General features: G+C 35.9%; 1 protein-coding gene across 1 annotated transcript in view; it reads right to left on the reverse strand.

Moving 5' to 3' along the window:
* The window catches only part of ARID4B (AT-rich interaction domain 4B), an 85,977-nt gene that overhangs the window by 17,594 nt on the left and 50,188 nt on the right, over window positions 1–18,195 (reverse strand). The window contains exons 9-16 of the mRNA XM_054399210.1: window positions 17,010–17,083; window positions 16,036–16,181; window positions 13,849–13,921; window positions 12,718–12,812; window positions 11,552–11,649; window positions 11,076–11,343; window positions 9,932–10,104; window positions 330–578 (exon numbers count right to left, since the gene is read on the reverse strand). Coding sequence (XP_054255185.1) covers window positions 330–578; window positions 9,932–10,104; window positions 11,076–11,343; window positions 11,552–11,649; window positions 12,718–12,812; window positions 13,849–13,921; window positions 16,036–16,181; window positions 17,010–17,083 — 1,176 coding nt within the window. The remainder of the gene's footprint in view (window positions 1–329; window positions 579–9,931; window positions 10,105–11,075; window positions 11,344–11,551; window positions 11,650–12,717; window positions 12,813–13,848; window positions 13,922–16,035; window positions 16,182–17,009; window positions 17,084–18,195) is intronic.

Below are 18,195 nucleotides of genomic sequence, written 5' to 3' on the forward strand. Positions count from 1 at the left end.
GTATGAGATAAAACTGGCTTAAGAGAGCTGGAGCAGGGATTTGCGTAAGACTGAGCTGTCATTTGCTGTGTGGAGAGATCCAAAAAATAAGATGGGGAATGAAGAAAGACTTCTTTGAACAAGTTATTTTAAGATCATTTTTTAAGTAACTCAAGTATTGCATTTATATAATGTTAAAACCCTAGCAGTTTTACATAGTACAATGACCTTCACAGACCACCAATACGGCTAGTTTAGGACTCCAGATGTCTATTCATTTAGTTTTTAAAATACACAAGTGTATTTTAGAAGTAATTCATGAAGTAATCACTAACTAAAACTCAAGTTACCTCACATTCCATCCACAGTAGTGCACCAAGTAAAGGACTTCTCCACCTTCGATGTCAGAATCTTTAATACTAGCTTCATACATTTTTTGATTTTTCCCTCTTCCATACCGCACTTGGACTTTCATGCCTGGTGGATAGCATTCAAACTCTTCTTCCTCATTGTTATTGTTGTCTTCCTCTTCCTCCTCCTCCTCTTCCTCCTCCTCAGCTTCTTCTTCATCTTCATCTTCTTCCTTACTCGTGTCATCTCTTGAAAGGTTTAAAAAATTGTAGAGTTAATATGAGATACTTCACAAGCTTTTCAGTTCCAAACCACATATATTGATAAATATTGTGGATGCATTAGAGACTGGGAAACAGCAGGCTCCAAACATGTGAAACTGCACTACAGCTGAGTAATATCAGCAAAACAGGATATAGCCATACACACAAAATCCAGTGACTGCAAGGTACAAAAATGGCTTGACTGGAAAAAAAAAAAGTAAAAAAAAAAATCCATCAAAAATTGTATGAGCAGAAGTTGTTCACTCATCTTTATATGATTCTTTCATGCAGTCTCTTGGTTTAAATATCCTTTTTTTTTTTCAGTTCAAACTCATGCCTCTCACTATCAAGTTCTCTAAATTCCATTTTTCAACCTACAAGTTTTGAAAATTGTTCTTATAAAGATCCTTGGTTTGTTACGATAAATAATCTATCTCAACAGCTTGAAGCGACTGCAACCAAAACCAGATTTTAGGCAAAAAAACCCACCATCCCTTAACTAAGATTATTTAGCAAATCAAGCAACCTCTGCTAATTTATGACCTTGTCTAAATGTAAGTCAAACTTGCATTTAATTGTTATACAAATACACAACCAGGTGTTCGCTGGTTTCAAAAGCTGATTTTGAATACAATTTTAGGTATTGGGACCAATATTGAGAAGCATTAAGAGTCTACTGATCTTGCCAGTTTCAGTCAATGGCAGCTATGGGCTGCTCTGTGGTTCTTCTATAAAGGCAGGCTACATGACAAAAGCTAATGGTAGAAAAACATCTTTTAATCTTAACTATTTTTACCAAACAGTGCTTCTGGCCCTCACCTCTAATTCCACACCCTGTGCAGTACAGAACAGATTAGGGCTGCTTACCAAATTCACAGTAACCACAGACCACTAGTAACTTAAACTGAGAAGTGAACAGATATGTACAAACTAGGTAAGAAAACTTAAGTGCTGCTCCAAGTATGATTTACACCAATATTTAAGTTAATCTCACAAACACAGAAGTCTGTATTAATAATCTAAATCTTTCCCATGAAGTTTTCAGTAAAAAGTACTCAGGAAAGCCAAGCTACTGTCTCTCTGCAAAAGGATCAAATAGCACTTTAATTATGCAATTTCTTTTTTGTGGAAGTAAAACTGCACTATTATTATCTAATTAGCTGGAAAATGAGAATTCAGAACAATAAGCTAAATTCAGCTGTAGTATAACTGAACTGGTTGAAAGAAATTACTTCACAAATGAACGTTGCCACAAACACATATATACGTGCATGTGTGTGTGCATATATATACACATGCATAAATCAGGAGACAAATGCCAAAACTTCCCTTTGATAGCGTATTAAGTAAATGAAATTACAGAAGATATATCTATTCAGGTATACATGGCATAAAACATACAGTTTTGTTCTGGAAGACCAGGATTTTAAATTGTATACTTTCAGTGAGCTGCTTTGCTAGTAAAGTTAAATCTACCGGAGTTAAAAATCTAAACAGAAACGAATGAGCTGTATATCATGCAGCAAAATTCACTTCCAAAAGAAGTCACAAATAAGGGTCCCCAAAGAATGAGATGAAAAATTCCAGAACCAAACTCCACAGCTAATAAACAGAAACCACCAAGCAACAATTTAAATCTAAATTATACTCTCTGCTGTACTAAATCAAAACTCCTTGCTAATTTCAACTTAACAGTTATTAACATACAAACACCGAAAAAAAACCTTGGCATCAGAGCAGAGCCACCTGCCCTGAGAACAAGATCAGCCTGTGATTTCCCATTTCTCCAAGACTTCTCAAAATTCTAACGGAACAAAGTTTGCAAGAATTCCACTGCATCCCCAGCCCCCACCAAGAATTAGCTGCACAATCCTTGAATTCTGTGTGCAAAGAAAAGCATGCCTATGAAGGAGATCCTGCATTTTACAGACACTGGCAATTATGCTGCCAGTGGCTCTTTGGCTGCTAAACAAGTCTGGAGTCTCTCTCACTTTAACTGATGTATGTATGTCTTATTGTCCCAACCGATGTTCTACGAAGACTTCATGACAATACCAGAACTCCTCTGGAAGACACATGTGAAACCTTTATTGTGAAGTTGACTAACTTGGACAATCAAGACTATGCACAGGATGGAGGGAACATAAGAAGTAAAAGCAAAATGGAAGCAACGATGGCTGTAAAACAATTGTGTTCTAAGGAGTGATATGGCTAGCAAGCAAACCGGAGATTTTTTTGGAGAAAAATGAAAAGAACATTCATAATTTTGGAGCAGAAAAATCTGTGTATTCATACAGCTCTTGGCACCAAAAAAACCCAAGCAAACAAACAAACAAAAAATCCCACCAAAAAAACCCCACAACAAAACCAACCCAAAATGTATTCAAATGGTTACAAGGAAGAAAAGATATAGTTTTATAAGACTGTAAAAAGCTGCCAATGAAGGAGAAGCCATGACTACAACAAAACTAAGGTCTGTAAAAGAAAGTTGCAACTGTAGGCATCCAGCATGCACAGTCATAACTTCATTTGTCCATGTATGCACGCATAAGAACATCACATTTTCTTTAATGCTGTTTAGTCAAAATCCTGTTGGGGGGGGAGGGAAAAAAAAAAAAGAAACAAACATGTCTTTTGGCAGCAGACAACAACTGTCAACTTAAACACAGCACAAAGCTGCAATGATGTGAGTAACTCAAACAGCAGCTGATAAATTAAGGCAGCAGCAGATGTGCATGCACACTGTACAAGAAAGACAGCAATACAAATGTAACTGTGCTCCAGAAACCAAAGTATCACCAGAAAGCTTATCAGGAGGACTTGAAAGCATTTCCAGTAACAACTGTAGACTAAAGAATATCCTCACCCCAACTCCTATAGAATGGGAAACATAAACCTCCAGAAGTAGGAAATAAACTAATTAAAATGCAGAAATATTTGCTAAAAATGTAAAACCACTAAAACGTTTAGATCATACAAATATTGGTTATCAGGAGCTTCAATGGACATTGTGAAATTGTTTAAAGGATAAAAATATTGCAAGAGTTCAAAATTACAAATACAGCAGATAATTCTCAGTCAGTATAATGATCTAGCACCAACAACCCCATAGCATGGATAAGTATATCAATTAATAGGTGTTAATAGATTAAATAGTGCACAGTGTTACAGCACTCAAGGAACTGTAATAGCAAATGTCTTTCAGCCCCCAGATTCTGGCACAAAATACAGCACTGTCACAAAGCCCAGCTGAAAGCTATGAGACTGGATGTGATTGGAGTACTGGATCTGCCTCCTATGATCCCTGTTTTGCAGCAACGTTAATACTAATCTGAAGCACCTACCCTAGCATGGTATCGTGCTAGCAAACACAGCAGGTGAGATGGCAAACGCAAGATTTTTTTTTCAGGAGTTATTCTAACACTTGAGGAAGCAAGATTATTTACATTATTGATTCAATTAAGTCATTACAGTTAATTGAACCACTAGCAGAAATAAACTCCAGTATAATTGACACTTCAAGCTTAGCAATTACCTTCTATTTTTGTTTTTCTGGTTTTTCCTTTTTTCTTATCCTAGAGTATTATTTAACCTCTACTTCACATAATACAGAGCTGGAAGATATTCATACTCCAACTTGCTCAATCACAGCTGGTTTAAGATACGTTTTAAGGCAGAGGGGTCATTAAGACCTGTACTTATGCCACGACATCTTTAATTAAACACAATAACAAAAGCCACAAAATTCACCAGTGTCTTCCCTCCTCTAACGTTACAAAGAAAACCTAAAAATAGAAGCTCCAAAGACTTTTGTCTACACACAGAAAAATCTAAATAAATGCATAGTTATGGTCCATCATTCTGAAAGGAGAGGACAGGCACTAACTTCATCTGAATCGCATCTGTGAGAAGTACAGTCACTTCAGGCAAGCATGTACTCTGTAACCAGGGAATTTCTCTAGTGATGCAGAGAACACAAATTAAAGGACCTCAGGTTATTGCCTCTAATGATTCAGCCACGTATTTTAAAATATTCCTCAAATGGATAATGAATGGCTCAGAAGTCTGACTGAGAAGTACAGCACTTTTTATTTTTATGGCGCTTGCGCACACACAGCTTGAAAACATCTAGTATTTGATGAATGTTTTAAGGGCTCACCCACACTTGATAAGCCTCAGTGACAGCTACCATGGTTAATACCCTCCATGGTGATCATAAGCTATGGAAAATGTGATGACAGAATCACTTTCTCTGCATCAGATGACTTCCTTCCATTCAACATGACGCACGCACAGGACTGGTACACTTACACTGCCACTCTGCATTTTCTTAATGCATTATTAGCAGTTTATTGCTATATTGAAGCAATTCTTGCATTTATCTGAGTATCAGCATATATTATATATTTAAAAAAACAAACAACCCCATGATATACAAAAATGTCCTTCCCAATACAAAGGCTGCTGGAATAGGTAAGTAGAGCACGCATCACAGAGCTAGAGCATAGAAATATGCAGATGTTCCTATATGCAGATGTTCCTATATGCAGACGTTCACAGCAACTTTCTCTCCCTTCTCAAGCTAATCAATTTCATATAAATTCAAATCAGACTGGAGAAATCTACCACAATATATAGTTCTTGACACCAATCCACCCAGCTGGAAGATATACCTTCTGTATCAAATCCCTCTCACTCCAAACCATTTTAGCCTTCCGGCTACCATTTTAAATTCATCACCATAAAGTCTTGATATGTCATTTTAAGAGATAAGGAACTGAAGAAAACACTGCCTCTAACAATCTGTTATCTCCCATATATGAAGTGGAGCTTTTGACTATTACATAATCCTGTTGTAAACTGCTTTCAGAAAATCCTCATCAAGCATTTCCAGATTATTTAACTCTTGTACAAATAGAAGCAAGTAGTCATCCTACCCTAGAAGTGTAATAAGCCCTAGCAAAATCCTCCACGTGGAGTACTGCTCATCCTAACCTAGAGCTTTTATTACTTCTACCTCCCTCCTACTGCTTACAGGGAGGGAAATGCTATTACACATGTTACAACGTATGTAATAGCTCTAAGAGTGAGGTTTTTCCCCTGCACGTGAATGAATTGTTTAACTCCATTTAAGATAATTAGTCAAAGACATTTAGCACTTTCTCCATTTAGTACTATCAAAATATGACAGCACCAATTCTCAGAAAACCACACCATGAAGACCTAGATCAAAAGCATAAGACAATCAGTGTTTAAGTTTCTAAAGTATTCTTTAAGAGTTAGTTGTTCATCCACTGCCTGCTTCTTTACTTCCTCCTAGGAGTTTTTGAGAAGAGAAAAAAAAAAAAAAAGGAGGAAAAAAAAACCAGCTTGTAAGACCGAGAAAGAACTTTTTGTGAGTATTGAAAATAACAGCCTAGTGAGAAAAGGCAGGATTACGATCCAGAGATGGTAACCCCCATGCAGTGTTAGGGTTAAGGAAACACGTCTCAGTCAAAAGAAGGAAAATGCAGGAACAAAGCCACCTGCAATCTTTCTGTACTGTACTGGGATCACTTCATACAATTTTGCTTGGTCACCTCAATAATCCAAGTACTACCAATACATAACTCTGTGCTAATGTTTAATTGGAAGCAGAAATTTTTATCTGGGTTCTGAGCACTTAAATCTTTCAGTTCAGTATAAAATACCTGACACAATGGTCTGTATCAAGTGCTTGAGAGTTAAGTGCTTTTAAAAACCCCAAATCAAATAAAACACAAACTTGGGAATTGAATTAATCATCTGGTAAGAAAAGTCTTACTAATACTAGTTAACTAGCAATTAGCCTAAACTTCAGTTCACAAACTGTATCTACTATGAAACTCTTAAAGACTTTTTAGCTTATATGAAAACTTCATCTTTCAGAAACTCCACTAGGCTCCTAGCCTCAGTCTCTTGGGAGTATGTTCAACTGCCTGCATTGTTCATTGCACAGAAAAGCCCCCGTTTCTCAATTTGTTGTCTTCAATTCAAGTCTTTGAACAGTTGTAACAATGAATGTTAGATGACAACAGAAAATTGCACAAACTACACAATGCTGCACTTGAAGACAATTACTTCTACAACATGAAGTTTGCAGGAACTTTAAAACAAAGAGAATTTAAAACTTTCCTGTTTATTCATTGACTGAGTACATTTTTCTCTGTTTTTGTACATATGGGAAAGGGACAAGTTTATAAAGCCATGTTTGTAAAGATCTCTTTGGAACACACCAATGGAAAATAACTTATTACTGGCCTTTTTTTACTATTTTATGAGCAAGTTGCACAAGATTGTGCCACATGCATCTTCCACTAGCCACAAAAAAACAAAAGAAAAAAAAGGCATGTATAGAATACAGAGCATGCTGCCTCTGAATCTCTGTTCTCAGTGTTCACAGACATTAGAAGCAGGCAAGAGACAGGCACCGTGGGGAAGAAAGGAACAGAGCAACATTCAACCTTTCCTTTTCTCCACCACATTATTTAAGTCTGTGATGGAAGGACCAATAGGATTCAGATGGTAACATTCTCAATGGGTTGAGACACAACAGATACATAGAGATACAAAACTTGTGGAAACTGAGCAACTTTGGCTTCCACCAGTACTTCCTGAGATCTGGAAGCTGGGAATTAGACCCAGTCCACCAAACAGAAATTAATCAAGAAGGAACTCAGAAGTTTTTCTGTCTTCTATACACAAATAAGCTACATGAAGGTGCTTCGAAGTCCTCCACGCAAAATGAAAATAGCAAATTCTAAAGCTTTGCCTTATATAATATTAATTTTGTTTGTTTGGCTGTTTGGTTAGTACTGTAAAAGACAGATGGTCCATAGTTTATTAAAGGTTCCATGAATACATTTTAAACACACTGACAAAAATTCACAGTGATCTATTCCATTTGCTTTTTGGATAATTTTTGTATGTGTGACAAATACTAATTTTTGATTTTGTATGAATACAAACCACAGCATTTCCCCCGTCTGTATACCCTTTGCCACTTCCAACCCATAAAGGTTGGGACAGGAAGGAGTACAACCTATGGTACAACGTCGCTACCAGCATACCAGACTCACAAAACCCCTTTATGGTATACATGCTAAAAACGTTAAGCATTTAGGATGACAGCAACATTTCAAAATCTCTTTAAAGCTGATACACGTGCATCTTGTACTTCCTGTTAATCTCTAAAGGAAGAAATGAAACGTAGTCATGCTCACAGCACTACAGTACTACTACTTATAAACACTTAACAGACTATCAACTGCTACACGCTTTTTTTAAGTTTAAATTATTCCTTGAAACATATTCCCAGCAATGACCACATCACCTACATCTATTTTTAGAGCTAAACTTCCTATTCTAAGAAACTCATTACAATCTTTCATAAATCAAAATACCAAAATATTAGTTAGAAGAATTTTTACTGGATGAGTAAGGAGAAGCAGAAAGAAAACAACTCACTCAACTACAGTCACATGAATTGGGGAAAATTAAAAGGGAACAATATTTTCTAGCTTTCTGCTATTTTGCTAGATAAAAATCCTAAGAAAACTCGTAACTTTTTATGTCATAAATAACCCAGACATTAAGCATTATTAAAATAATTACTGAAACGCAAATGCAGCTTCTAATTGTGTAACATTTACTATAGCAGAATGGTTAAGTATGAAGCCAATGTACTTTCCTATTATATAGACAGAATGTAATGTCATAAACACGCATGCATATAAACATACAACTTTAAGAACTTGAAAAACTGCCATTCTCTAAGCAGGGCAAAGTTTTCCATCTATTTAGTTATGCATTTTGAAAGTACCATTGTAAAATCTGTTTTCTAATTCTCGAAAATCTAGCAAACTTGTTACAACTGAACTAGTTCACTCCAAGCGGCAAATGTAACAAAATTCCACCAACTAGTCTTAAAAAAAAATAAAATTCATGCAGGATACAAATGAAATCACATCCATAGAGAAAAGGCTCTTCCTAATTGAGTTCAGTTAAATCAAAATTTTCCTCTGTTCTGCATTTCTGAGTTACAGAAATTGCCAACATCTCACTGAAATTATTTAGGAAGACAGTTACATTATAGAGAAGGATCCTTCCAGAACCTGTTATATGTAAATCAAAACCCTTAATTAAAAAAAAAAAAAAATTAAAAAAAAACCAACCCAAACACACACAACGAACGCCCAACAAACACAAAATTACAAATTAATCAGAACTCAATATACTGAACTAAGGTGTTCTGTCAGAACTCTCAATGATCCAGAAAAAAAGCATTAGGAGTGAATGGTATTTAGAGAGAATATTAAGACAGCTGATCTATTGAATAGCAAAGATTGCTGGAATGAACAAGGGAATTAGTGATTAGATGACAGCTGGTATTAAGCACAAAAAAAAAGTCATCCCCTGACATACAGACTGCTGTGAAAGTACATGGAGCTGTCATTACCTGCTCTCCTTCTTATAACAGCTTCTCCCTTAAGCATCTGTTACTGGTTTTGTTGAAGATAGGACTCTATATTAAAAGAGACCTTTGATTTGACTTGTAATGGCCTTTTTTGTGTTCTTATCACTTGAAAATATACTCTATGAGGGTCCTAACTACAAGAAGATAAATTGTTAATACATTGGGGATTAATGAGGACTCTATTCTGGTTTAAACTTTATACAGGTTATTTTTGTGTGACTGCTAATAAACACTTGTGGTTCGGGTTTTTTTTCACTGAAATAAGGAAAATCTGCCCATTCCATGAAGGAAACACACCTGATTATGCCCTGAGCATCCCTATTTCTTTAATCTCCTACTTTCAAAACTCCTCTCTGAGAGACTCTACAAGAGACTCCCACCAGCATCATGCCCACTCAATGGCAAAGTTGCTACTGAACAAATGCAAGGTACTTCCATCTTTTCCCCTTGGTACTCACAACACACCACTGCCCAACAGCAAAAGCTGGAAACCACAAGTTTATGATATACTTGTACCAAAATTAAGTAGACAAATACTACTGGCAACAGCTGCTATATTTTTGTCTTATATCAAATCTTACGCTTTCCAAGTTCTTTTCTCACTCAGCTGATAAGTAGTTAGGCCTGGACTTTAAAAACTTAAGCCACTTCCGTTTTTTTTTTTCCTTTTTCCAAACCAACTTTTCTTTTTTTCACCCAAACCAGGACAAAGTTAGGAACACACAGGGCTACAGAAGAAACAAGTCTAACTTAAAACAGGGATGTCTGATTTGAAATTCAAAGAGTAAAATTCAGTGAACACACATTAAGATGCCTCAGATGATTACTAAATAGTGTTACTTACCCTGATTTCTCCTTTTCTTCAGTGTCTGTATTTACCATAGGATTTTCCACTTCTTTGATCTTCTCCTCCTCTTTATCTTCTACTTTGGTTTCATCTTCAGTTTTGATTACATTTAAGTCCTTTTCCTGATCAGGCAGAGTATATACAGAATCTGGCAAACTTTTTTTGTTTCCCTAGGACAAATAAAACCTTCATTTAACATACAAGGTGAAATAAAAAAACAAAGGTTTTATGAAAAAGCAGACAAAACACACTGAAGTTATAAGAGGAAAAAAAGACATCTAGAGTCTAGGTCTTATTCTAAAATTATGGCACCTGCACCTTTTTTTCTTCTGAAAATCTGAAACATAATGGATTTTGAGGTTGCAGCCAGTGTCCCAGCCAGCTTTGCCACAGTATAGGCATGCTCCTTTTAAAGCTGAATTGCAGAGCAATCCCAAAGATGTACACTTCACAGTAGTTAGCACGTGAAGATATCAGTACTGGCCTATGTGGCATTCACCCCAAAGTTACTACCAGAAGCCGGATCAGGGCTTCACATGCAGAAGCGTTATAGTTGCATTGCAGACTGATTTGAGGGGCTACACTCTTTCCAGAGTGAACTGCTAACCCTGCACAGCACAGCACTTCAGCTTACTGCCCTGGGACTTCCTTTGCTAAAACCACAGACTCAACATTAGATTTTGAAAAGCTATAAACATTTGTCCCTCTGGACCACTGAACTACTGCGTATATCACATGGCCCAGGTTTCTGTAAAGCTTCACTGGTTTCACTGGAGTGGAGAAGATTCATGAGGGCTTAAAAACATGGCTAAATGAAAAATAAAAATATCAGCACTGTAGCTAGCTGTGAGTGTATGTTATCCAGATCAGGATAAAGCTGCATGCTAATTGGGCTCTTTATGACCCAGGAGGCCACCAAACAAGTGGAATGTTGCAGCTGCTTCCTACCAAGTCAGATACTTTGACATCATGATCCCCTAAAACAGGCATCCAGGGATAAATATGGCTCAAATGTGTTGTTCTGAATTAGGTTTACAGCATGTTTGTTTTTGTTTATGGAGATTTCAATCTTGACATGAACTCAGAGTTATCAACACCCCACCTGACTTCATAAACAGTTACAAACATTAAAATATTTTACCAGAACAGAGGGCTTATCATTTTCTTTACTTTCATTATCATTCTCAGCTAATTTTTTTTCTTCTTCTTGTACTATTGCTACTTCCTCCTGCTTGCGTTCTTCCTTATCCACTGTTATTTCTTTTAATTCCTGCTCTGGTTCTTCACGCATCTTCAATTCTTTTTCCTTTTCACAATCCTTACAAGGCTTGCTCGTCACTTTCTCTGGCAATGCCATTTGAAATTCAATGTTAGCTGATGTACAATACTCTTCAAAACCATAGAGGTATCTAAAGGAAACAAAATTGTTTGCGATAAGCAAGTATTTTTCAAGAACGAACATACCACCTTACAGAAACAAAACATGAACATGTTTAAAGCCTAAAAACCTGTATCATATAACCAGAAAGTTACATACTATGTATATTACCACTACCACAGGATCACTTCACTGCATTCTAGTTGCTTTAGCACAAACCTCACAGTTTTATTACTTACTTTTTATATGCACATTTAACATTATATCCTGCAGCTGAATTCAATACAGGGATTCCAAGATCTTGATAAACTTGCTTCCACACTGCTCCACTTTCAATCTGTTAAAGAAAATGAAGTCATGGTTTTTGAATTAACTCACTGATACAAAAAAATCTAAGTCAAAGTTTACAACTTTGGAAAATAATTGTAAATCATTTCCTCCAGTCAATAAAATTATTATTCATCACACACAAGGTATTTCGCTGCAATGCATACTGTAATTTGATGTAACTACTTTGAGCAGTTCAGCATTTCAGTAAGCAGGCTTTTCTCTCCAGGTACAAAGAAAGTACAAAGAAAAATTAGTCCCCAATTATTTTATTTACAGTACTTTTTCAGCTATCAGAGCTAGGATTTTAATTAAACTGGACAAAAAAAATTATTTCAAAGAAGCATTAACAATATTCAACCCTGGCAGCACTGCACCAGACAAGAGTGGCTGCCTGTCTTTCATTATGCCCTTAATATGCCCTTTGGGGTCACAGTTCTGTGACAGTGTGATGTGCTCATTTTTAACCATCTGTGAAGGTAGAGCAGATGTAATGCAATACCCAAGTGTAAGATCCTCTCTTGTGTATCAGAAGAGTGCCACTGTACAAAGATACCTCCTCAACTGATGCACTACATCTACAGGAAGCAGATCAAATCAGTAATAGAATCTGCTCCACCGTGAATTCCATATACTTCAACTATTGCTCTGAGACCAATCCCACTAATGCCAGTCAGTACATTTTTCTATACACTGTCCAGAATAGATAAGAATTAAGGACTTCCCATCAGATCTCAAACTAGATTACCTGACTCTGAGATTTTGAGCAGTGACATTTCACTTTCTGAGGTAACAATTTAATCACATTTCTTGAGCTATCACAAAACCACAAATGCTGGCTGATTTTATGCAGCAATAATTAAACACACTGAGTAGATTCATAATTTATTTGTAATATAATTGCCTTCTGATTCCTGTTGAAGCATGTTTTTCAGAGTTACAGTGTGTCTTGCAAAGCCATAGTAATCAATTTTCAGATGACTGAAGTACCTAGGTAAGATTCTTCTTCATTACTACTTAAAAATAAACAGCGTTCTCGATCTTATGGCTCTGGAATACTCATCATACTGATACTCACATTATCAAATCCTCCAAGTTTGTGTACAAGCCTGAATAATTTGAAGAGATTCAAATTTCTATATCCTAATACCGGTCGTTTGTTAATAGGAGTCCCTGTGAACAAAGACAGTGTTTTGAACTCATTTTTAAGAAAAACACAAAATCTACATCATATGTACTACTATGCTATTCCATACAGTATCATAAACCCCACCTCCCTCTGACCACTCCATGCATCTGGTGCTTTCTCAGCAAACTTTTTCAATCAAATTCAAGTCTTAATAATCTATTTTTCCTGCAGTTCAGTAATTGAATTTATATATACGCATTCTTCCACATATTATTGAATGTGCATAAATGGAACAGCTTTTCTTGCTATTTGTACTATAGATATTTTTATTTCACCTGCTGAAACAATTACATCTAAAAATACCAGGACAGTCCTTTCACTATTATCAGAAGAAATTCCTCCCAGGAACAAATCCCACAATGCTTCAAAGCGCAGAAACTTCCTAAGCTACTGTATTAGTAGTAGCCACCACATTGTAAACAGTTCCTCAACTCATCTTCACATGTGATTAGCAAGATAATAATTTCACTAGTTCTAACACTAATTTAAATGCAAACACTTTTACCTCTGCCTCCACAGACACTGTACTTTTCTTGCAGTGCATAAATACCTGGTATAGGCTTAATATAATAGATGGCCTTTGCTTCTAATAGCTTTTCAATCTTTTCAATGATCAGGATTCACACAAGAAAACTAGCACGAGGTAAATAACTTCTCTCCATGACCCTAAAAGGTAGGGCTTAGCGATTAAGTATTTTGAAGTTACAAACTGAGCAGATATTAATGATTGAGGATATTAAATGTTTCATTATACACACTGAAATTACACAGCAGAAAATATACCACGATATATGAGGTACTATCCATTTATTTCAGAAAGTAGGAATAAATAATGGTATTTTAGGGGAACAGTTCAGGGACAGACTTCTTTTCTAAATACCAGGGAAGTAAAAAATTATGAACACAGTCTGTTTCCAAAAGTGGACTGCAAAGCAGCACTAGTTTACAGATTCAATTCTTTACAGTACTGCTAAGCAATACTACCTTCAGCTTCTACAAGCCAAAGATGAGAATGCCTACCTCTGTCTTCCATGAACTTGTACAATTGCTGAAGAAAGTTCTCTCGTTCTTCAGGAAACGGCTCTATTTCCTCCTGTTAGAAACAACACACAAGGAAATTATCAGCACTTCAAGTTACAGTTCTTCATTAAGAAACATGTCAGCGACAATTTAGGTTCAAATGTTCAAATTCATTTTGCTGTAATCAGCAAAAGGCTACTATACAAAAAGACATTTGTTATCAGTGCTACATCACATGGAAGTAAGTTTCATAAACTGTAACCAGTTTTTCAAAATCTATAAAATAGTAACTGTAAAAACACACTGAAATTCAGTTTTTGACTAAAGTATCATAAGTGAAATAGGGAATAAAGATGTACTCTCAATTCTGTCCATTTATGCAGAAAGCCTGGGAGACACCACTAGTAATGATTGAGAGATCATATCAGAAATATTTCTGCTGCAGTTAAGTGACTCATTGCCTGGACACACTATGTTACTTTCAGGATGAAGTGAAAGAAAATGATGCTTGCACTTTCTCTGGAGCTCTAATCCACAGTACTGGCAAACGGCAGCCAATGGCACTGCATGCATGCTGCCATAGGGCACCAGTTGATCATGTGCTCAGCAGGATCAATTCCAGAACTGAAATAACAACGGATATTTTGGATGCTCACTTCACTGAACCAATAAACCTTTGCATTAGACTACATAGATTAACAAACAGTAAAGTTTCATAACAAAGCACTATGCCTTATTTCACAATACCTCATAATTTCCTTAGGAAATTTTTGCCCTAACTAGTAACAAGAAGGTATTAATACAATCAGAATTCTTAAAAATTGTGATGACTAAGTTACTTTAAAACAATGTCAGATGTAAGCTGGTTAATTTTCTTTTTTTAATACTGCCTGCAAAGTTTCTCAAAATAAAAATTATTCAGTATATCTAAAAGAAATTGGTTTTAGTGTATTCTCATTCCATGTTTATCTTTTCCATTCAACAGCCATCTTGTACTAAATATTGAAGCTTTACCTACCCTGAAGCAAGGGGCCAAACATACTCTCTTTAAAGTTAAAGCAAGACAGTTCAGAAATAAAGAGAAACAAAGTACCACTATTAAATGGGGCAAACAGGAGGGATCAAAGTCAAAACTTCACAGTATCTACTGAGGCTATTTAATAAAGACACAGATGGCTGAAAATAAGGTCAAAGAAAGGTTACAACTACTAGCAGTGAGGGTTTTTTCCTTTTTCTGTACTTCTCCATTAAATGCACTTCAAGGATGTATCAGAGCAAAAAGACAAAAAATGAAGAACCAATATTCACAATATGCTGAAATAGTTGCCAGAGATATAATTATCAACAGAAGCATAATCAAAATATTCCATAGTCTTGCAGAGGCAAACAACTGCTCATTTAAAGGGAGAGTGAACTACAAAACAGAAACTCATCTGGGCCATGACTGACATAGCCCAGGAATTAATACCACCCTTAGAAAGTCAAAGTTCTACATCAGTAGAACTGATGGAAATAACATATGGCAAAGAAAACGTCTGTCTGGGTGTACATACAGTTGCAAGATATAATTCCAAATATTTTCAAAGAAAACAAGAGAAATCTTTGTTTTAAAGTTATCAAAGATAATTTAAGCACCACATATTAGAAACAACTTAAATATTTTCTTAACTGCACAGATCTTCCCAGTTACAAAGCAGCAAGACCTTTCACAGCTAGCAGGCAAATTCCACTTAGAAATATATACAAGGAAAGGCAACATTACTTATTTCAGAAAAACAATATGCATGTGACAGTAGACACCAATATTTATCCTTCTTCATCCTGCTCAGTCCCTAGTAGGTATGGTAACCCCTTCTGCCACTGCAGTAACACCAGCGTGGTAAATCTTCTAAAGCAGGCTCTTTTCTCAGAGTTTTAATTTCTATTTTCCACTAGTCCCTAATGACTCAGTCTTTTGACTACATGTTTTTTGCTTAGTGACACAAAGATATTTATTAATTTTTTTCAAGTTGATATTTTCACATTAACTGGTCCTCAGTGAATATAAATTCTGAAAGCTGAAAGCCAACAATGCTGCTTATGTTAACATGTTAAATGTTCCCAAATGTTAAAAAGACGCATTTAAATATTACAATCTTGCTAATTTATATCAGCTCTGTATCTATGCCCTTTACTAACTTCACTTGCCTCTTCCTCACTGCTGTTATCCTCCTTTTCTTTTTCATCCTCTTCCTCTTCTTCAGCTTCACTGCTGGAGCTGTCTTCTTTCAGTTCAGTTTTCCAATTACTAGGAACAGTTCGGTTCTTAAGGAATTCCAGGGCTTGGTCAAAAGCTACAAAAGGACCAACATTTGTTAGCACTGCAGAAAGTATCAGTTTCACTGAATGTTCTAATCAAAAAATGAGGTCAAAGGTGAGGTTGCGGGGGTTCCACCCCCACGTTAAGAAAACCTTAATCACTACCTCTTGTTGAGTGGTCTTATATGCCTTACCTATTCAAAATGACCTAGTGTTCTCTGCAGATCAAATTATTCATAGCTATTATTAGGATTACTACCACCTTATTGTCTATAGGCACAAATAACAAATCTTCTACTAAGACACATGTGAAAAGTTAATTGAGAGAATCCCTATTACAACAGGTTTACATATATTGAACAGGGAGGAAAAGGAAGAAGGAAATGTGCAAAAGGTAATTCTGAGAGTCTGCACAAACAAACTTTCGAATGAACCCACAACCCCAGTTTCTTGAGAGTGGATAAAGACAACTTATAACTATTAGAGATAGGACAGTGAGAATAACTCTTAAAAGGTCAATACAAAAGGATGAGTACTAAATAATCTATAAAGTCAGTGTGTGCTGTACAACTATATCTTTTGTTTGGCATGTAGACATTTATTAAAAGTACACTAGAGTGGGGATAATTTCTTTAGGTTCTGTTTTGTTAAGGTATATTTGTGGGGTTTTTGCTTTGGTTAGTTGGTCTTTTTTAACAATTCCTCTAGATTTTCAGAAGTGTTCTTTTTCAATATATTGTGATATAAGGAAAGATCCTGTACTTCAGCATTTCTGAGCCGGGAACTAATGTACCATACATTGGGTCCAATTTACGTAACAAAAGGAAATACATACATGTTTTCTCACAGAAAGTCGGTTTTACCTTGTTTTAACAAAGCATCAGGCTTTGGTGAAGTTTCACTGATCTCCCGAACATCTTTTCTTGGCACAGAAACACTAGATTATTTAAGAAAGCGTTAAAAAAATAAAATTTTAAAGCTAATTAACAGTATAACACAGAGCTACCACTAAGACTATAACACACTTACTAAACATACAGAAGCAGCATATGACAATTCTGTAGTGTTAGTCTGGTATAGTTTAGTCAGTTATTGGATTTAAAAAAAAAAAAACAAAAAAACCACACTTCTACATAAGTTTGATTAGACCATCCATATACATTCACTGCATATTAAAGAAAGCATTCTTCTTCCACTAATAAGTAGGTTCTGGAATCTTCCAAATATATATTATTTAACAAAAAACTCGTGTAAATTTATCAAGTACTTACTACCCACAAACAACAAAAGCCTGCCTTGCTTGAAAGATAATTGTCTATTAGTATAAACTGTCAGTATGAAATACTTTCAAATTGAGGGAATCACATACTTTCTAATGTAGCTATATGCAAGGAAGCAAATCTGAACTGCAGCCTTAGGGGGTGGGAGTACGTGCACATGCTTATGTATGTTTCCCTAGTGATATGCATTGATGCCTGAGTAACTCTCCAATGGTGAAGTGACAGCCTAGACTTACTAAGCAATTAAACCACAATGAAACTGCAGTATTTGAATATCCTTTCTGCAAAACCATCTGTTAAATTGAACCAAGCATAATAAACAGATGCAACTTTTAAACTAAAACCTAGGAAGAAAGAATTCTATTGTCATCCATTAACCCTCCTCCCTGACCAACATGAGTTTTAGAACACAAAGTTCCTTATTCTACTGCAAATGTCATACAACCTGGTTTCTTTTTCTTTCCTACTTTGAGTAGTAATACGTCTCTTTTCAAATAATGCAATAATACACAGTTGTAGTCTAGCCTGAGCTAAACATACGCTTTACCACCTCATGCATGCACACTCCCCCACCCACTCCTGGATAAGCTCATGGACACATCTCTGAAAAGCAACGCTGTATTTCAACCAGAGCCAGAGAGAGTCTCAGGCCATTCCTCTCAAAGAAATACTGCTTTGTTTGCCAGCATTGTAACAATGAAATTAAAACTAAGATAGATACATAGATAGACTTACGCATCCCATCATTAATAATGATGTCAAAGTTCAA

The sequence above is a fragment of the Indicator indicator genome, chromosome 2 (genome assembly GCF_027791375.1).
Source record: "Indicator indicator isolate 239-I01 chromosome 2, UM_Iind_1.1, whole genome shotgun sequence".
Lineage (NCBI taxonomy): Eukaryota > Metazoa > Chordata > Aves > Piciformes > Indicatoridae > Indicator > Indicator indicator.